Source organism: Tachysurus fulvidraco, chromosome 11, assembly GCF_022655615.1.
Source record: "Tachysurus fulvidraco isolate hzauxx_2018 chromosome 11, HZAU_PFXX_2.0, whole genome shotgun sequence".
Lineage (NCBI taxonomy): Eukaryota > Metazoa > Chordata > Actinopteri > Siluriformes > Bagridae > Tachysurus > Tachysurus fulvidraco.
Window position 1 is genome coordinate 24,213,055 of NC_062528.1, and position 22,233 is coordinate 24,235,287.

The window sequence follows — 22,233 nt, forward strand, 5'->3', positions numbered from 1 at the left end:
CAGTTTGAGTAAAGTTTATTATTTCTGAGGAGACATTGAACATTTTTATATCAACTATAATAAACCCATCCTAATAGTGCATACAGTTAAATAGTCTGTTTCTACATTCTGCATTCATTACTGTTCCAGTTTCTGCACACAAAATGTCCAGTGTAGCTCAGGGACAAGTTAAATCTCACACCTCACTTATAGTTTTTATAAACACTTTTACTAACTTTTTTATTTTGGATCACAAAACCTCACAGATGAGCTATAACGCAACATCCAGACTCCAGCGCATAGAGGCTGAGTGAATGTAGTGTGGACTCTGTGGAGGAGCCTCATGGTGTCAGAGACGCTGTAGAAATACAGAGTTCCTGCACTGTGATCCACATCCACTCCTATTCTGGAGGATGATGGACCTCGGAGCGCAGTATGAATGTTGTTGTGCCAGAAATAGACAGAGGAAGAAAAACACCGCAGACTCCAGGACTGACTGTTGCATCCAAACCCACACTCATTACCCTGTCCTTTCCTGCTGATGTCTTTATATGACACTGATATGAACACATCACCGCTCCTCTCCACCTCCCAGTAACAGCGTCCACACACACTCTCCTTACACAACACCTGAGGCCTGGAGTCAAATCTCTCTGGATGATCAGAGTATCGCTGTTCTGTCTCACTCCGTGTCACCACTCTGTTCTTCTCAGACAGAATGAGGTGATGATGTACTGTGTTTGGATCCGGAGTCAGATAACAGAAATCTACAGTAATAAAATGTCCACATGTTAGATGTTAATCACAGGATTTATAATAAGTGTGTGTGAGACACCTGTCTGTGTTTCTATCCTCCTAATGCAGGTCTATAAACATAGATCAGATTTAGAATAATACAGACATTTTAACACTGTGTGTGTGTGTGTGTGTGTGTGTGTGTGTGTGTGTGTGTGTGTGTGTGTGTGTGTGTGTCTGTATGTGTGTGTGTGTGTGTGTGTGTGTGTGTGTGTGTGTGTGTGTGTGTGTGTGTGTGTGTGTGTGTGTGTGTGTGAAACCTACACTGCAGAAAATCCTCTCTGCTCTTTGGCTCTGAAGGTAAAATCATCTGAACTGCTGCAGCTTTGGAGACAGAGAGACAAAATGGAGACACAGAGACAAAATGGAGACACAGAGACAAAATGGAGACAGAAAAATGAGGTGGAAACAGTTTAAAGTGTGAATGTGAAAAATTTGCTTCCTCACGTTTATTTCAGACGTCAACAACGTCACCATCTCAATTTATTCATCAGCTATGATTTTCTCCACAAATGTAAGATTTGTACTTTGTTTGTCTGCTAAATTGATCTTGATGTCATTTACAAGATTGATGCTAATACTGTGTGATTTTCTGCAGTCTTGTTCCTGCTTACTTCTTATTTCTGCTAGATGAATTTTATGGCTCTTTTTACTGTGATACAGAAACAATGTTGGTTTGTTCACCTTGTGGTCTGATTTTGTTGAATTCCTCCTCACAGATTTGTTCGACTCGTTTTTTCAGATCTGAGAGAGATTTCCTCACTCCATCAAATGAGAGATGTTGATTGACAGTGAAGCTGGGTGAGTCGTCACATCCAGGAGAAACACAGAGAGACGGGAAACTCTACAGAGAGGAAACACATCATAGAGAAGGAGAAAAGTGGACGAGAGGAACGAATGAATCTCAGACTGAATCAGAACAAAGACACACTTGTGATCTCAGACAGGAACATTTCTTGTTGCTGTAATGAGCTTTTAGGAGGAAACTTTGTGAGGAACAGCGCCCTCTGTAGATCAGACAGTGAGTGTTACCTGGAGGAAGTGGATGTCATCGTGTGTGTGTGAAAGCTGCTCCAGCTCAGTGACTCTCCTCTTAAGATCAGCAATCTCCTGCTCCAGTTGATTCAGGAGACGTTCATCTCGACTCACTTCATCTTTCTCCTGAGCTCTGATCAGCTCGGTTACCTCCGAGCGCTTTTTCTCGATGGAGATGATCATCTCAGTAAAGATCCTCTCACTGTCATCTACTGCTGCCTGTGAACGTATCTGTAAGGACACACACACACACACACACACACACACACACACACACACACACACACCCATTTAAAGATCAACTCTTTCTCTCACAGTGACTCTATAATGTGTGTGTTTATGTGAATCTCTCAGTTTCCTCCTCACCTTAATAATGTCCACAGACTGTTTCAGCTCCTGCACCTTCTTCTGCTTCTCCTGGATCCTCTGCTGGGATTTTATCTGATCCTCCTTTAACTCATTCTGAGGCAGAGTTTTAACATGTTCTTTGTAAACTTTAGGTATAAAATGCTGAAAGAATGTTGTTACAATTTTGGCTGTATAAAGTACACTGACTGGTCTCACCTGTTTCACTTCACACTGAATGACAGTCTTATAACCAGTCACAGCAACTCATATTAATGAGATTAGAAAAAGAATTTGTAGAAATTAACTTAAAAAAGAATAATAATATCCAGTTCTCACCTGTTTTTCAGTTCTTTATGTTTTAGCTGAAACTGTATCATGACCTTTGTGTTCTTCCATCGTACACAAGTAACAGATGAAGCTTTGGTCAGTACGACAGTAGATTTCCATCAGTTTGTCATGTTCAGAGCAGATCTTCTCTTGGAGCTCTGCACAGGCTTCAACTAACTTGTGCTTCTTAAAGGCAGGAGACTGATAGTGAGGTTTAAGATGATCTTCACAATAGGAGGCCTGACAAACCAGACAGGACTTAACGGCTTTGTGTTTTCTCCCTGTGCAGAAATCACACTCCACATCTCCAGGTCCAGCGTAACAGTGAGCAGGAGAAGCAGCTTGGAGTTCAGTCTTCTTCAGTTTCTCCACCACTTCAGCCAGCATGTTGTTCCTGTGTAGAACAGGCCTTGGAGTGAAAGTCTCTCTACACTGAGGACAGCTGTAGACGCGCTTCACATACTCCTGATCCCAGTGAGTATTAATACACAACTTACAGAAACTGTGGCCACAGGAAGTAGTCACTGGGTCATTCAGGAGATACAGACACACTGGGCAGCTGAACTGATCCTGATCATTGGTTTCTGCCATTTTCTCGAACTGATAGACAGAGAGAGAAAGAGAGAGAGAGAGAGAGAGAGAGAGAGAGAGAGAGAGAGTGAGAGAGAGTGAGAGAGAGAGAAAGAATTTTGTTTTCTCTAAAATAAACTTCCTGGTTCAGTGTGTTATAGTGTAGCAGAGAGAGTAGGCGTGACTTTACAGAGAAAAGGAGCTCAGATTTTAAAGGTAAGGTGTTGCTACACAAAAGGTGAGAGATCAAGTATGACGAAATAGTTTTTTGATGAAAACATTTCAGTATTTCTATCCACATAGTGGACTTATGTGGTGCCCATGTGACGGTCTTGACCAGGCAGTCCTTTCTGCTGAGCTGCACAATGGAGAACACAGGAAATAAGGGAACCCGCATGCATGAAGAATTAAAACAAAACTTCCACAGCACAGTCTCACTATCTCTGCTTTTTAGTTAGAACAGTTCCTTTTTTAATCTTTTTAAATCACTTAAATCTTTATGCATTGTGATCGTATAGTGTATTCAATAGACATTTTCAATGATCTGATAACAAACCAGTGAAAAACTTAACAATTCAATTCAACTAAATTGGATTGGAGGGTAAACATCCCCACCTAGTGGTGAACACATAGTTCAATTAGAACAATTAACAAATTAAACACATTAAAACAACACATCTTACAACATACCTGCACAATGGAGAACACAGGAAATAAGGGAACCCGCATGGAGAATTAAAACAAACCTTCTACATAAAAAAAAGACAATGCACAAATCAATTACGATTAGGAATCATAACACAAATAAAAATAACTCAATATAAAACACCACATTCGACGCCAAACACATATCAGCAGTTCTACCAGTAGTTCATTGCAAAGTAAATTCGCAATACAGCAATTACTTATGTGTTTCTAATCATTTTAACATTTAAATCACATTGAAATCTCAACTCAAAATGACAGAAGCTGACTTATGTTACGCATGAAGAATGCTTTTCATCACATCAAAAAGTGAAATCACTGAAGGTGATGAATCATGCACAAACTGACTATTCATCTCACAGATCAATCTTTGTAGAGGTTTAATGGTCCTACCAGCCCTAGTACTAACTGTATCTGTAGGAAAGACTTCTGGTTGATTGCAAATTACAGGGTCAACTGTATCTGGAACAGGGTTATTGACTACATGTGAAAGTGGAAAAACTGGCAGGGTCAAGGAGTGCTTGGAGGAACTATGATCTATCTCATCATCAGGAGGTAGTTCTTCATCCAACAAATGCGGGATGTCACTTTCTTTTCAGTGCATACCGAGCTACAATGAGTATCAGAGCCTGCTTTTGAATTGGAATTGTGCACATTCAATTAACACTGAGTTTCAGTGAGTCTCGTGAACAGTGCAGTTATAACAGAATGTCAGCATCTGCAAAGACTGTGGCCACTTAGCTTTGGACTGGGGAGGTAAAGCTCTTATCATGTTCCCTAAAGTTCTGTTGAATTCAATTCAATTCAATTCAAGTTTATTTGTATAGCGCTTTTTACAATAGACATTGTCTCAAAGCAGCTTTACAGAACATAAACATAGAGCAGAAGGTAAACATAAGGAATAATAAAAGAAATAACGAATAATAAAAGAAAAAGAATTAACAGAATAAAAAAATTCAAGATTATTATTATTATTATTATAGTTCACAATCTGTATGTATTTACCCCCCAATGAGCAAGTCTGAGGTGACTCAGGCAGCAGTGGCAAGGAAAAACTCCCTTAAATTGGTAAAGGAAGAAACCTTGAGAGGAACCGGACCCAAGGGGGAACCCATCCTCATATGAGTGACACTGGGGGTGTGATTGTAATATACAGTCAAACAAATGTTGTATTGGTGTAAGGATCATGGACTTCAGATCTCCTTAGTATCACATAGTCTAACTGGAGATATCTCAGGATTCTTAGAGTTGGCCTCGGCTCAGTGGACGTCCAAAGGCTTCGTCCCACAGAGGACGTTATGGGCTGGTACAATGTCTGGATGCCTCGGGATGGGTACAAAGAGAGAAGCAGTGAAGAGGGATTAACATATCTGCTGTTCATAAAAATGTGCAGGTCTGATATACTGGTGCATGATATTATAGGATGTATTATGTGTACGCCTGACTAAAGAGATGAGTTTTTAATCTACAATTAAACTGGGAAAGTGTGTCTGAGCCCTGAACATTATCAGGAAGACTATTCCAGCTAAATAAGAACATGCTCTACCACCTTTAGTAGACAGATATTCTGGAAACTACCAGAAGTCCTGAGTTTTGTGTTGAAGCGTTCTGTGATCCCGTTTACCATTGGGTGATAAGGAGTGGTGTGTGATTTCTTGACACCTGACATATTCAACAACTCCTTCATTAATTTGCTCTCAAAACCCCGCTCTGCTGTCCAGAAATCAATACAGATGAGTTCCATAGGCTCAGAGGTATGTATGTTCTTAACAGGAGCACAATCTTTCGGCTCAGGAGTCTTTCCTACAATACATCGCATGCAGTTCCTCACATGATTCGCTGCGTCATGTTCCATGCCTGTCCAAAAGAACCGTTGTCTGGCCAATGAAAGAGTCCTGGAGCACCCTTGATGACCAGCTGCATCATGCAGACCATGAAGTACTTGTTGTTTCAGAGCATCTGGGACAATGAATTGACGTCGATGTCTCCGAACATAAAAGAGTGCTCTACTCACAGCGGTGTCCTGTTGTTGTGCAGCTGAGAGTGTGCTCACATGGAACCCAGCAGTTCTTTTTTGGGTAGCATGGGTTCTTTTGGGTTTTTGTTTGATTACTTTTGACTTAGAAATTTTTTTTTTGAGCTGAATTCCATTGAATTGTTGGCTGATTGGTGGCAATAAAGAAGTTTGCTCATTCTCATCCAGGTTTGGAAAGCCTCCTCATTGTTTAATTTGTATCAATTATAGTGTAACAGTAAAGTTTAGTTTAGATAAATTGTTTAATAGTTAATGTAAATAGATAATTTTATAGTAAATACTTAAATAGTTAATTTAAATAGTATTCAATATTCAATATTTGGCTAAAAGTCTAAAAGTGTGACTCACCCTGCGATGTGTCCACTCGGAGACGGGCTCTGAGTTCCGACACTGGTCCACATCAAATACTGTAAGTGTGGAATGGATTCTGCACCCATGAATTACAACTGTACACCACCATAACAATGTGCGTCCAATACAGCAGCAACATCCTGTGAACTCAAAGCACCTACAGTTGTCTGACATTGACTACCAACTCCAGTTGCTCCAGAAGAATCGTCAGCAGGACTCAATACTTGACAGTTAGTGGTAAGTCGGAAAGAATCTTAGATGACTTGATCCACAACTCCATCAACCTGACTGGGAAAAGACTGGTAAGGTTCAGTCACGCGGCGATGGCTTACACTGGACTGGACAAAAGGTTCCCTGCTCAACCCACCCGCAACTATGTTCTTAGGACCAGGCACATATTTCAGGTCAAAGCTGAAGGACGCTAGCTTAGCAACTAGTGTTAATTTCGTCACCTATTTTTTAATTTAGTCTTAGTCTTAGTCTTGGGCCAAATGTCCTTGTTAGTTTTAGTCATATTTAGTTATTCACATGTCTTTTTTTGTTAGTCAAGTTTTAGTCGACTAAAAGTCTCGTCATTTTAGTCTAGTTTTAGAAAAGTAAATTACCAACTTAATGCAAGTTATACATGGTATTGCACACACCATTATTGATGATATTTGGAGCAATATTACAGGTAATTGTTAAACTTGATTCCCTTACATATACATTTGCTTTTAAGCCTAATTCTGTAATGCAAAGACCGGTCATCGGGACATAAGCTGTCATGTACAATAAAAGGGTCTGCGCAGCAACAGGAAATATCATTTAACACAAAAAGCCGCCTAGACGGTGGACTTGTGCTCAGGATTTTTTTTTTTTGAGCGGCGTGTGGATGAATTCTTTCTACGCACACACTATTTTATTTCTTGATAACATACCGCTGCTAACTATAACACACCGTTGCCATGAAAAACAGAGCGTTGCCATGGACACACAGGATTCTAACCATAGAGATGGAGTGCACTATTTTCTTTAGCGGAAGCAATACAATTGTTCAGCAGTTTTGTGTTGCAGCCACAGGCGTATGAGACCTGTAACTTGAGCAACAGCGCGAAGCCACAAACTTGTTCTGAATATTTTAAAGGCGTAACAACTGATGAAAAAGCAGAGACAATTGTAGACGAAAATAAAGAAAGATTTTATCTTAGTTTTTATTTTATACAAAACATTTTCGTCTCGTCTTTTTTCGTCAACAATAATGCATGTTAATTTAGTCTTAGCGTTTTTGGACAGTGGTGCAGTCTTGTCGTCGTCTCGTCATAGCCATGAAAAAAAAGGGTTGTTGACGAACATATTTCGTCTCGTCTCATCTCGTCTGACGAAATTAACACTATTAGCAACCCAGCATTCCTCGCAAGCATCTAGTCTTGGCTTCGTGAGTATGTAGTTGAAATGATTATTATCCGTCCAAGCTATAAAGTGACGTCCCTTAAACCAATAATGGAACTTGTCACATATCACCCATTTAAGTGCAAGGAATACTAGACTGTGAGCTGGGTAATTCATCTAAGAACGTGATAGCATCTTGCTATCAAATGCAACTGGCCTGGCCAAAGTGCCACCCTCTGGGATCTGGGAAAGAACACCCAGTCCATCAAATGAGTCCATCAAATGAGGCATCTACAGCTAGTATGAAGTCGCGTTCGAAGTTCGGGTGAGCCAACGTTACACTTGAGAGAAGCTCTCCTTTCAAAGTTTCAAACACTTTCTGACATTTGTCCGTCCAGTCTGTTGGTGAGAGTTTTACACACACACAGCTTTAGAGTTGAGCTTCTTTCTCCTGCCTCTAGAGCCCTTTGTGTCTGTTGTGGAGATAAGCTCAAACAAAGGATTGGCTTGTTCAGAACATCTCTCTATAAAATGTTGGTAGTATAATACCATACCTAGGAACGATCTGATTTTTATATGGCAAGGAGTGATTCCATCAGAGTCCATCAAGTCAATCGCTTTAACATCCATAATGGCCTTTCTTTTCCCAGGGTCTGTTTTAACAACAACTTCACAAATTACATGGTCAAGAAACTTGACTGACTTTCTCAAGAAATGCCATTTTTTATTAGAGCGCTTGAGATTGTGGGCCTTGAGTCAAACTTTCTAACTTTCATAAGCAGATGCTCTTGGCTTGGTCCCTGATACAGTATACTGTACAAACACAACTTCTCTCTGCACAGATATCACTTATGGAACAATAAGGATATTCTCTACAAAAATAAATCTCTTTTCTATGACAACTGGTTCAAAAATGACCTTCTGTTATTTGGACAGCTTTTTAATTCACAGGACAGACTCCCTAACTATTCAGATTTTTTAAAGAAATATAAAACTCCTGTAACTACTAGTGAATACTCTATTGTTTGCAATGCTATTCCTTCTGGTGTGTTTTTTCTGTTGCAAGGTTCTACATTTCCATGGCCATGTACTCACTCTTACTGACACTATGATTGGAAATGTGTGCTTTTCTGTAGAGAAACATAAAAATAAATGTAAAATCAGAGCTCTTGTCAGGGAGCACCCTGCTTCTTCTCCTGTGCACGCCCCGCCTGCTCGGAGCTCATCACCAACGTACTGGAGCGGTTTCCAGCTCCAGTTGAATCTATATATTGAGATACAACCACAGCGATTCCCCACAGAACGATCCAAGGTAGCGTTTTTCATTTCCCTCCTCTCCGGGAGAGCGCTGGCTTGGGCACAACCGCTGTGGGACGCCGCTAGGCCGGCTACACAATCTTATACTGGGTTCACCGCGCACTTCCTGGAAGTGTTTTGCGCCTCCTCCGGCGTCCTCACCACGGCCGACCAGCTGCTCAGCTTACATCAGGGGAATGACTGCATTTCGGATTACAGCCTCCGCTTCCACACTCTGGCGGCATCTAGTGGCTGGATCGAGTCAGCGCTTCTCAGCGTTTATCGGCAGAGATTGAATCCTGAGATCAAGCAGGCCATGGCGGTGCATGAGGATACAGTGGGGCTGGAGAGCTTCATCCAGAAGTCCATCGGGCTCTCTCAGCGCCTGGCAGCCTGTCATCCCGCTCCCACTCCTACTCAACCGGGAGCACATCAAGGCGCAACGGCCGACCTGGACGCCGAACTTATGCAGCTGGGCTCCCAGAGACTGTCCCGGAGAGAAAGAGACCGCCGCCTGGCCATGGGAAGGTGCCTGTACTGCGGACCGCTGGGACATTCCGTCACTCGGTGCCCCACACGCCCCGTTCGTGCTGCGGTGAGTACTGTTGAGCCCCCCACTGACATCTCACCCTTATCCAAGCTCACTGTGTCTCTTCTAACCCCTGCTCTATCTATCTCTGTACGTGCCCTAGTTGACTCCGGCTCGGCGGGGAACTTCATCTCCCAGGCCTGCCTCGACCGCTTACGCCTCCCCTGAGAGAGGGGCTCCAAGGACTTAGAGGTACAAACCATCCAGGGATGCTCGCTGGGAAAGGGGTGGGTGAAGTACTGCGCACCGGTAGTGACGCTCCATGTGGGGCTATTCCATCGAGAGGAGATCAGGTTCCTGGTCCTGGAGTGTTCCACCGTCAGCATGATCCTGGGGAGACCATGGTTACAAAAGCACGCGCCGAGGTGCTCCTAGGATCCCTTTGACGTCCTGGAGTAGAGTCTCCACTGTAAGGAGCACTGTCTCTCCCAGCTTCCGACACTGGTCCAGGGGGCTATGATCGGCGACACCCGGGTGGAGGAGGCTACGACTATTACTCAGGCTAAAATCCCCGAGGAGTACCGGGACTTCGAGGACGTGTTCAGTGCCCAGGCTGCCACCTGTCTCCCCCCTCATCGACCCTGGGACTGCTGCATTGACCTGCTCCCCTGTGCTAAGCTACCCAAGGGCCGTGTGTACCCACTGTCCACTCCTGAACACCGCGCAATGGAGGAATACGTCCAGCAGGCTCTCCGTCAAGGGTTTATCATGCACTCGTCCTCCCCAGCAGCATCCAGCTTCTTCTTCGTGGGAAAGAAGGATGGAGGTCTTCACCCCTGTATTGATTACTGGCAGCTGAACTCCCAAATCGCTCCTCTTCCATACCCCCTCCCACTCGTGCCCGCTGCTCTGGAGGACCTGCGGGATGCAAGGGTTTTTACCAAGCTCGATCTCTGGAGCACGTACAAGCTAATCCGCATAAGGAAGGGAGACGAGTGGAAGACTGCCTTCATCACACCCTCGGGGCACTATGAATACCAGGTCTTGCCGTATGGCTTATCCATCACTCCAGCCGTCTTCCAGGGGTTCATGAACGAGGTACTTCGGCCCTATCTCCAGAGGTTCGTCATGGTCTACATAGATGACATCCTGATCTACTCCCGGAATCGGGAGGAACACCTGAGACACGCGCGTGCCGTCCTGGAGGTACTCCGTTCACACCGGCTATACCTGAACCTCTCGAAGTGCGAGTTCCACCGCCATACTATCCCCTTCCTGGGCTACATCATCAGTGCAGAGGGGATCCAGATGGACGAAGGAAAGGTAAAGTCAATGAGAGAGTGGCCCGTTCCTGGGTTTCACGAATTTCTATTGCCGGTTCATCCAGGGCTATAGCCGGATCACCGCCCCCCTCACTTCACTCCTCAGGGGTAAAGTCCGATCCATGAGGTGGACCAGGGAGGCTCAGGAGGCCTTCCACGAGCTTCGCCAACACTTCTGTAGCACTCCTGTTCTGCGTCACCCAGACCCCCGGAGGCCCTTCATGGTCGAGGTTGACGCGTCTTCTACTGGAGTGGGGGCCACACTTTCCCAGCGATCGGGAACCCCTGCTCAACTCCACCCGTGTGCCTTCTTCTCTCACACGCTCTCTGCAGCTGAACAGAACTACGACATTGGCCACCGCGAGCTTCTGGCCATCAAGCTGGCCCTGGATGAATGGAGACACTGGCTGGAGGGAGCCGATCACCCGTTCACCGTGGTCACCGACCACAAGAACTTCCAGTACCTACAAGAGGCACTGAGGCTTAACCCCCGACAGGCAAGCTGGGCCCTCTTTTTCACCAGGTTCCGGTTTCACATCACCTATCGGGCCGGTACACTCAACGGCAAAGCCGATGCCCTATCCCCGATGTACGGGCCGGACGAACCCAGTGACCCGGAACCCATCCTTCCTCCCGTGCCCATCCTGGGGCCCATCATTTGGGAGATCGACCGCGAGATTCGCACGGCATCGCTCCATGAGGCCACGCCTGCGGGATGCCCAGAAGGACGTGTCCAGCTCGTCTAAGCATGATACTGGTGGCCCGGCATGACAGAGGAGCTCACACGGTACGTGCAGGAATGCCCCACCTGCGCCATTTCCAAGGTCCCACGCCACCTGCCCGTGGGCAAGCTAATGCCTCTCCCTATCCCTCAGCACCGCTGGTCTCACCTGGGAATCGATTTTGTGACTGATTTGCCCCGGTCGGAGGGCCACACCTGCATCCTGGTGGTGGTAGACCGATGCTCTAAGGCCTGCTGCTTCATCCCCAATGTTCTGTATGTGTTTTATGGCCTTATTCAAGTGATTTATAATGTTTAATTTTTCACTAACCACACATAAACATTGTTTTCTCAAAAACACAATCATGTACATACATGCTGCTTACATAGTATTGTAGTCCAGTTTGTGCTGATTACAGTGATATTAGACTTTAGCCATTTATATCTTCATAAGCAACTGAATAAATCACAAATGTCAGGGTATGACAAAACTTCTCCAGGCCCAAAAATACCCTTAGACCCCAGAGGGTTAAGAACAAACGTCTTCTTCCGCAAAATTCGGCAATTCGCAGTGTACCACAGCTTTCTGCACTTCTGTTCGGTTGGGCTATCTTAGCAATCACCTTAATGTGTTTCGCTTCACAGAATATCCACCAGGTGGCGCATAAGAACCTTGTTTTAAACACTCAAAGGTTTTTTAAGATTGTATAATATGTTTATATTATTAATTAACATTTAAAAATTTTAGATTTTTTATTTTACTTCACATTACATCAGAATTGTGAGAAAATAAAATCCACAATAAAATCTAATTATAAAGACGTATGAAACACCGTTGGCTATGGGATTTTTTAAATTAACATTAGTTCTTCTTCTTCTTATTATTATTATTAGTTGCCTACATTTACTCAAATAATAGCAATGTAAAATATAAAGGAAATCACAGTTCAAGTTAGGCATAACATAAGTGACATTAAGAGATTTTATTAAGTTACTTTAATCATTTATTTTAGAGATATTTAAAGAAATATCTCTACAATCATTTATTTGCATTGCCTTCTGTATTGCATTCGTTTTGTACATTTACAGGTTCACAAATACTGGCTAATTTTAATTCCATTAAGACACTGCGGTGTTCTGTATTGATCGATGTTCTGTAAATTTGTACTTAACAAGCCTAAGCATGTTATTCAATTTGTTATTATTATTATTATTATTATTATTATTATTATTATTATTATTATTATTATATATAGCTGTAATATTGTTTGTGTTCATTTTTTCTCATAAGGGAAAATTCTTATTATTATTATATATATTATTTATTATTTACTGACAATAAAAATGGTCAAAATGGTTTCAAAGCAATCTCCTGGCTTTGAAATATACCAGCCTGTAATTGTGCATTAACTTTTGTCCCTCTAGAGTGAAAATTATTCAAAATTTCAGTTTTTTTTTTACTAGAAAAGGCATTTTTGCATATTAATGAGGTTTATTAGACAAATAATTACAATTTTTTTGCAAAATATATGTTATGTTGTAAACAAGTTAGACAAAAAAGGTAAAAAAAAAGGCTATCATATATACTTTATTTTTTATAAGCAGTCAAAACAGTCAAGGTCAAGTCTGACTCTGCGCTCCTGATTTGCATAGGAATTCAGACAAGGTCTGCAGGAGGGTTAAGTTATGCAATATCGACCCTTTTTTTATAAGTTATAAACATTCATTTGAAATACCCTTATGCAGTAAATATGCGGTAAATAGCATTTAAACAAAGTAACTGCAAGAAAAAGCTTGTGCATTGTATTAACCATTTGTTGATTACGTAAAACTTTCCACTTATTGCTGTAAATTTAAGTTGGTTATATCAACATATGTCAAATTAAGTTATGCAATATCGACTTTTTTTATAACTTATAAACATTCATTTGAAATACCCTATTGTCAGACCCCGGACGGAGGTGGATTGGAGACAGACCCGTACGCAGGATAGCTTCAAATGAAAGGGGTTTAATACATAAGGGAAACAAAACATAATCCACACGACACGGGGAACTAACATACATAATAAATATATCTTAATGAATCCGCGCTGCCATCGGCAACACGGCACACATTTATACACCAGGTGTGATGACCGGGAGAAGTAGACGAAGGCGGGGCAATCACGTGACACAAACAAACACAAATGCACATGGCCAAAAGTGCGCGCTGATCCCTGACACCTATAAGTTATGTAGTAAATAGCATTTAAGCCTCTCCTAAAAAAGAGTAACCTAGACAAAACCATACTTAGCAACTACAAACCAATCTCAAATCTTCCGTTTATAGGCAAGATCATTGAAAAGGTTGTTTTCAACCAGCTGAACAAATTATTAAACTCAAATGGGTATCTGGACAATTTTCAATCTGGTTTCCGCCAGCATCACAGCACAGAGACAGTGCTCATAAAGATAATAAATGATATTCGCTTAAACTCTGATTCAGGTAAAATATCAGTGCTGGTGCTACTAGATCTTAGTGCTGCCTTTGACATGGTAGATCACACCATACTCTTACATAGACTGGAAAACTGGGTAGGGCTTTCTGGGATGGTCCTCAAATGGTTTAAATCATACCTAAAAGGGAAAGGTTACTATGTGAACATAGGTAACCATAAATCTGAGTGGACATCCATGACATGTGGAGTCCCACAGGGCTCAATTCTTCGAAATTCTCTGAAATTAACAGTTGGATGCATCAAACTTCCTCCAGTTAAACAAAGACAAAACCGAAGTCATTGTATTCGGAAATAAAGATGAAACTCTCAAGGTTAACACACACCTTGACTCTAGGTGTCTAAAGACACAAAATAAAGTCAGAAATCTTGGTGTAATTTTAGAGTCTGACCTTAATTTCAGTAGTAATGTGAAAGCGATAAGCAAATCAGCTTACTACCATCTCAAAAATATAGCCAGAATTAGATGTTTTGTCTCAAGACAGGACTTAGAGAAACTTGTTCATGCTTTCATCACCAGCCGGGTGGATTATTGCAATGGACTCCTTACTGGGATCCCCCAAAAGACCATTAGACAGCTGTAGCTCATACAGAACGCTGCTGCCAGAACTCTGACCAGAACCAAAACATCTGAGCACATCACTCCAGTCCTCAGGTCCTTACACTGGCTTCCAGTTACATTTAGAATAGATTTTAAAGTATTGTTACTCGTTTATAAATCACTTCATAGCTTAGGACCGAAATACATTACAGATATGCTAATTGAATATAAACCAAGCAGACTACTCAGATCATTAGGATCAGGTCAGTTAGAGATACCAAGGGTCCACTCAATTGCTGGGTTCGGCTTCCAGAAGAGATCAGATAAAATCAATAAAAATGGGAATTTTAAAGAAAGTCAGTAACAGATTTGCTGCACTTTAGGTTTCTAGAATTAAACTCATTGTGTGTGAAATGAAGAAATTATATGTTTTACACACATACGCACAGATTTAGTAACTTCTTAGTATAAAACTAGACTCCAAAAAATTCCTAAATCAGTCTGTATTTAATATCCTTCTGAAGGTTCTATTCAGTGCCTTACAATCGGATGAACTCAATCACTTTTTTGCTCGTTTTGACCAAAGCACAGGACATTTCACCTCAACCACAGACTTTTCTACAGCTTACAGCCCATTTTCACTCTCAACAACGGATGTCTATTCAGTGTTTAACAGAGTGGATGCATGCAAGGCAGCTGGCCTGGATGACATTCCGGGACGTGTTCTCAGAGCATGCGCTGGACAACTGGCACAGGTTTTTACTGACATTTTCAACCTGTCACTGGCCCAAACCACAGTTTATTGCTCAAGCTAAAATGTACCACGGGCGGTCATTGTTAAAGCTAAATTTACCACAGAAAGTTATTGTTAAAGCTAAATTTAAAAACAGAAAGTTATTGCTAAAGCTAAATTTACCACAGAAAGTTATTGTAGAAGCTAAATTTACCACAGAAGGTTATTGTAGAAGCTTAATTTACCACAGAAAGTTACTGTTAAAGCTAAATTTACCACAGAAAGTTACTGTTAAAGCTAAATTTACCACAGAAAGTTATTGTAGAAGCTTAATTTACCACAGAAAGTTACTGTAGAAGCTTAATTTACCACAGAAAGTTACTGTAGAAGCTTAATTTACCACAGAAAGTTACTGTTAAAGCTAAATTTACCACAGAAAGTAATTGCTAAAGCTAAATTTACCACAGAAAGTATTTGCTAAAGCTAAATGTACCACAGTTTATTGCTAAAGCTAAATTTACCACGGGTGGTTATTGTAGAAGCTTAATTTACCACAGAAAGTTACTGTTAAAGCTAAATTTACCACAGAAAGTTACTGTTAAAGGTAAATGTACCACAGAAAGTTATTGTAGAAGCTTAATTTACCATAGAAAGTTATTGTAGAAGCTAAATTTACCACAGAAAGTTACTGTTCAAGCTAAATGTACCACAGAAAGTTATTGTTAAAGCTAAATTTACCACAGAAAGTTATTGTTAAAGCTAAATTTACCACAGAAAGTTATTGTTAAAGCTAAATTTACCACAGAAAGTTACTGTTAAAGCTAAATTTACCACAGAAAGTTACTGTTAAAGGTAAATGTACCACAGAAAGTTATTGTAGAAGCTTAATTTACCATAGAAAGTTATTGTAGAAGCTAAATTTACCACAGAAAGTTACTGTTCAAGCTAAATGTACCACAGAAAGTTATTGCTCAAGCTAAATTTACCACAGAAAGTTATTGTTAAAGCTAAATTTACCACAGAAAGTTATTGCTAAAGCTAAATTTACCACAGAAAGTTACTGTTAAAGCTTAATTTACCATAGAAAGTTATTGTTAAAGCTAAATTTACCACAGAAAGTTACTGTTTGAGCTAAATGTACCACAGACAGTTATTGTAGAAGCTTAATTTACTACAGAAAGTTAACGTTAAAGCAAAATTTACCACAGAAAGTAATTGCTAAAGCTAAATGTACCACAGTCTATTGCTAAAGCTAAATGTACCACGGGCAGTTATTGTTAAAGCTAAATTTACCACAGAAAGTTACTGTTAAAGCTAAATTTACCACAAAGTTATTGTAGAAGCTTAATTTACCACAGAAAGTTACTGTTAAAGCTAAATTTACCACGGAAAGTTATTGCTAAAGCTAAATTTACCTCAGAAAGTTACTGTTAAAGCTAAATTTACCACAGAAAGTTATTGTAGAAGCTTAATTTACCACAGAAAGTTACTGTTAAAGCTTAATTTACCACAGTTTATTGCTAAAGCTAAATGTACCATGGGCGATAATTGTTAAAGCTTAATTTTCCACAGAAAGTTACTGTTAAAGCTAAATTTACCACAAAAAGTAATTGCACCACAGTTTATTGCTCAAGCTAAATGTACCACGGGCGGTTATTGTTAAAGCTAAATTTACCACTGAAAGTAATTGCACCACAGTTTATTGCTCAAGCTAAATGTACCACGGGCGGTTATTGTTAAAGCTAAATTTACCACAGAAAGTTGTTGTAGAAGCTTAATTTACCACAGAAAGTTATTGTTAAAGCTAAATTTACCACAGAAGGTTACTGTTAAAGCTAAATGTACCACAGAAAGTAATTGCTAAAGCTAAAAGTACCACAGTTTATTGCTAAAGCTAAATGTACCACGGACGGTTATTGTTAAAGCTAAATTTACCACAGAAAGTTACTGTTAAAGCTAGATTTGTCACAGAAAGTTATTGTTAAAGCTAAATTTACCACAGAAAGTCACTGTTGAAGCTAAATTTAAAAACAGAAAGTTATTGCTAAAGCTAAATTACCACAGAAAGTTACTGTTAAAGCTAAATTTACCACAGAAAGTTACTGTTAAACTCATCCTTCTTTTCCAGCCATTCCTGATCTTCTGCTCTGTTAGTTCCTGTTTTGTTTTAGACAGAGTAATAATCAGCTGCTTCCTTCCCACAATCTTCCCATTCATCTCCCTGATAACCAAGTAGGCTTCAGCTTCAGAGGAATATGTGATGATTCCAAATCCTTTTAACATCAACTAGATCAAACTGTACAAGGAGATACAGAAAGCAAACAATGACCATTCCACACACTAAAATATATATAAAACAGAACAGTTATGTTGTGTTAGTATCAGGGAACTGTGATGAAACCCTTATAGTCCATATAGACATCTTATCTATCTATACTGATAATATTTCAGAGAGCAGCTGTACAAAATACAGTGTATGGAAAAAACACGTCTCCTAAAAAGAGAGTAAGGGGAAGTGAACACAGTGTATTGGGAAAGGAAGAAACTGGAGGGATTAGTAGTTCACCTTTGCTCTGCTGATATTCCCGAACTTGAGGAACTCCTTATAGAGGGGATACTCGTCAATATTCGAGTCCAAAACCCTAATGAACAGTTCAACTCCCTGCAGAACAGACGGCAAAGTCCAGATAACATCCAGTGTGTTAAATAAGCTAATCAATGAAACAGAAAAATAAACAGAAAATCCCAAAACAGCATGTAAAAGTGAGTACAGTGTACTCTAGCTTCATGATAATCAGATCATATTAGTGGAACGTCCCCATGTCCATATATGGACACAAAGACACGTCCTCTCAGGTCTGTGATGTGCAGGCAGACTTTAATGCTGTACCTTTGGGTTTGTTGTGCTGTAGGAAGTCTTCTGTTTCCAAACATCCAATGCCTCAGTCTTGTCCTTCTTCTTAATAACTTTCCCCCTCTTTTTCTCGACCAGTTTAAACAGTTCATCAAAAGCACCCAATGAGCTGGTGGCTTGGCAGAGGATTAGCTGTTTGTCATCGGCAATGTAGAAGGTATCAGTGGTCTTCTGGGTTCAGCCAACTGCAAGGATGTATGGTTGTTTACCCTCTCTTTCCTGCACATATTCATTGATGCTGCAGCACGACTAAAAGAAGAAAAAAATATCATAAATGTGTACACCTTCAAGTGAATCTGGTACTTGCTGGTCCATGTTAATGTAATAGACTTTGTAAACTGCCCCTGTGATTTGAGATTTGCTTCATTGGTAAAAACATTCCTCCCAAATAATTGGGACATACTGGTCAGTAATGCCCATTCATTTGAAAGGAACTCGACTTGCTCCAATAGTCGGTGTTACCGGTGTTCGACCACAACACCGGTTACGTGCACCTGACCACTCACCGTTGTTTTGATTTTGTATAGTAATAAAAATCATTTAGTTCAGTTAGAACTTACACTACAATTAAAAACTGTACGTGTCTGCTCCATGCAGTGTAAGCTGAACGAAAGTCGCAGCACAGATCAACAGCACGAGTCAGATTTCACCTCACAGTCTGACAAGACGATGGTGGAAGATTTGGTTTCAAAGCGAAACATTAAAGTGCATATTTAAGTGAGTTTGTCTTTATACTTTAAGAATAATAATCAACTCAACATTCAATTGCCACCCCTAATTTAAAAGTGAAAGTAAAATGGTCACTGTCAGGGTATTACATATTATTGTGTGTGTTACAACATCCAACCGTTAGGGGGCCTCAGAAAGCGACAGACCCGAGAGTCGGCAGAGATGCGGAAGAAGGCAGTTCGAGAGAAAAGCACATGTTTAGTGTCGTGTTATAATTACACTTGTATATATGTTCACGAGTAATAAAAGAACCAACTGGTTAATGCCTCCGAGTGGAGATATATATGACATGGTGTCAGAAGTAAACGGATAAGAAGTAAAAAAAAAAAGATTAATCCGCCTGAATCCGGAAGAATGGCCAGCGTGGCGACAGAGATTCTCACGTTACAGGACCGCTACAAAACTAAGTAAAGAGGATAAAGAGGTGCAGATAAGTACTCTAATATATGCTTTGGGCATTGAAGCAGAGAATATTTTCAAATCGTATACACTTGTGGAGGGAGAAAGTGCTGAGGATTACGAGACTGTTCTGGGAAAGTTTGACGAATATTTCATGCCGAAAAGAAATGTTATACATGAACGGGCTTGCTTCCATCAAAGAGTACAAAAGCCTGTAGAGCCTTTTTAGATTAGAAATAGAATTTGTAGAAATTGACTTAAAAAAATAATAATAATATCCAGTTCTCACCTGTTTTTCAGTTCTTTCTGCTTTAGCTGGAACTGTATCATGACCTTTGTGTTGATCCATCGTACACAAGTAACAGATGAGGCTTTGGTCAGTACGACAGTAGATCTCCATCAGTTTGTCATGTTCAGAGCAGATCTTCTCTTGGAGCTCTGCACAGGCTTCAACTAACTTGTGCTTCTTAAAGGCAGGAGACTGATAGTGAGGTTTAAGATGATCTTCACAATAGGAGGCCTGACAAACCAGACAGGACTTGACGGCTTTGTGTTTTCTCCCTGTGCAGAAATCACATTCCACATCTCCAGGTCCAGTGTAACAGTGAGCAGGAGAAGCAGCTTGGAGTTTAGTCTTCTTCAGTTTCTCCACCACTTCAGCCAGCATGTTGTTCCTGCATAGAACAGGCCTTGGAGTGAAAGTCTCTCTACACCGAGGACAGCTGTAGATGCCCTTCACATCCTTCTGATCCCAGTGAGCATTAATACACACCCTACAGAAACTGTGGCCACAGGGAGTAGTCACTGGATCATTCAGGAGATCCAGACACACTGGACAGCTGAACTGATCCTGATCAATGCTTCCTGCCATTTTCTCGAACTCACAGAGAGAGAGAGAGAGAGAGAGAGAATTTTGTTTTTTCTAAATTGAACTTCCTGGTTCAGTGTGTTATAATGTAACAGAGAGAGTAGGCGTGACTTTACAGAGAAAAGGAGCTCAGATTTTAAAGATGAAGTGTAGCTACACAAAAGGTGAGAATTTTTTTTTTATTATTATTTGAAGAAGCTCCTCTGTGATTTAAATAGTTTTCTTTAAATACGCTTTTTCCCTGTATTCGAATAAAGTAAATCCTCACTGACATCAAATGAATAATATTCTGACACTTTTTACTTTGTACACAGTAAAATCAGCACTGTTAATCAAGCATTGTTATTCTATATTTACTCTTAAGGTGTTAACTTAACAAATAGTGAAAGATGCCCCATAGTGTTGTTGACAATGATCAGAGTTAAATTCTGTGTCGTTAACTTTACTCTGTTAAGCTCCGCCCATAACTCTACCTCCTGCTAAGTATCTGAACAGGACAGGAGTTTTCTGGCCGCCATTTTCTTTCAACTCTAACCCACAGTTAACGTCTTTTAAGTAACATACTAAAATACAATTTTAACATTTTATGTGAATAGATGTGCTAATAATACTGCATGGTTTGTATTTTCATGCAATTTGTGTAGTTTTGTGTATTTAATTTCAGATATTCCGAATAGGAAACTTCGTGGCAAGTTAACTATGGGCTTAGCGATGGTTCAACGCTGCCTAAAGAAGGAAAAAAAACACCCGCTAATTTTTTATTTTTTATCTTTCTTAGTGTTATCGGTATTATAGTTTTATGTTATTGCTGTTAGACACACACTTAGCTGACATGAGGAGAGTGGTACATATTAGTGCTAATATAAGTAGGTGTTTGAAGGAGTGACGTGTTTAAATGCTGTATATTAGAAAATAACGAACATGTGCTTTACATATATTGCACACATATTGCATGGCACAGCACACATATTGCATGGCACAACACATGTATTGCACAATTAACCTAATATTATTGTTGCTGTTTTTAAATTTGCTATTTGTTCACTTCCAGAGCAAAAATTTACAGATAATGTATTCACCCCCTTCCAAGATGTTCATGTTTTTCTTCTTCAGTTGTAATGAAATAGTTTTTTGAGGAAAACATTTCAGAATTTCTGTCCATATAGTGACTTCTATGGTGCCCGTGACTTTCAACTTCCAAAATACAGATTCAAAGGGCTCTAAATGATCCCAGCCGAGGAGGGGAGGGGGGGGGGTGTCAGCGGTGGCTCAACTGGATGATGCTGTAGGTTGTTCATTAAAGGATTGGGGTTCAAGGCCCAGCACAGCCAAGCTGCCACTGCTGGGCCCTTGAGCATGTCCTTCATCCCTCCCTGCTCCAGGGGTGCTGTATCATAGCTGCCCCTGCACTCTGACCCCAACCTCCTTAATTGGGGTATGTGAAGAAAATAATTCCACTGTGCTGTAATGTATGTGGCGATAATAAAGGCTTCTGTGCCCTATTCTATTCTGTGACCTGTTCTTTATCTAGTGAAATGATCTGTTATTTTTAAATAAATTGACAATTTATATACTTTTAACCTCAAATGCTCGTGTTGTCTAGCTCTGCGAGAACTCTGTGTATTACAGTTCAGGACAGTTAGGGTATGTCTCCCATCTCATTTTCTTCCTTTTTTTAAAAAGGTGTTTGATCTTCTTTGCATGTTCCTTTTGTAAACACTGTCTGTACTTCTGCAGCAATGTAGGATGATTTTGAAGTCAAAGGAGAAAATGGTTTGGGAGTTTTTTGACATACCCTAACTGTCCTGAACTGGAATACACATAGTTGCAGATGCAGAGCTAGACAACACGAGCATTTGAGGTTAAATATAGCATATGGTTCACTGAGTTCAAACTCAGGGCACCATAGAATGCCATTGTATGGACAGAAATCCTGAAATGTTTTCCTTGAACATTTTCTTTACGATTGAAGAAAGAAACACATGAAGATCTCAGAGTATGGATTCCCCTACACCTTCATTGTCACATTTCTCAACTGTAGCAGCAGAAGAGATTTTACAACATCCAGTCCTGCAATCCTACCACCAGCCCATTGGATCCACTCCCTTCCACTATGCTCCAGACCATCTCGCAAGACCTTCTGCCCTTAATTACCACTATCATCAAAGAAA

At 40.6% G+C, this 22,233-nt stretch overlaps 1 protein-coding gene across 1 annotated transcript; it reads right to left on the reverse strand.

Annotated features, from left to right (window-relative positions):
* On the reverse strand, positions 1-20,080 carry LOC113647953 (E3 ubiquitin/ISG15 ligase TRIM25-like). The gene is made up of 6 exons (XM_047820574.1): positions 19,484-20,080; positions 2,176-2,271; positions 1,807-2,040; positions 1,459-1,618; positions 1,039-1,098; positions 1-746 (listed from the first exon to the last, which is right to left on the reverse strand). The coding sequence occupies exons 1-6, from the start codon at positions 20,063-20,065 to the stop codon at positions 220-222; spliced, it is 1,659 nt and encodes a 552-aa protein (XP_047676530.1). The 5' UTR covers positions 20,066-20,080; the 3' UTR covers positions 1-219.
* Positions 20,081-22,233: the final 2,153 nt, after the last annotated feature.

Bases quoted from the DNA above. Each gene is read 5' to 3' on its own strand.
- LOC113647953 (XM_047820574.1), bottom strand. From the start codon at position 20,065: ATGGCAGGAAGCATTGATCAGGATCAGTTCAGCTGTCCAGTGTGTCTG. The intron at 2,041-2,175 runs GTGAGGAGGAAA...GTGTCCTTACAG, and splicing joins AGTCTGTGGACATTATTAAG to ATACGTTCACAGGCAGCAGT. The intron at 1,619-1,806 runs GTAACACTCACT...TCCTCTCTGTAG, and splicing joins ATGACATCCACTTCCTCCAG to AGTTTCCCGTCTCTCTGTGT.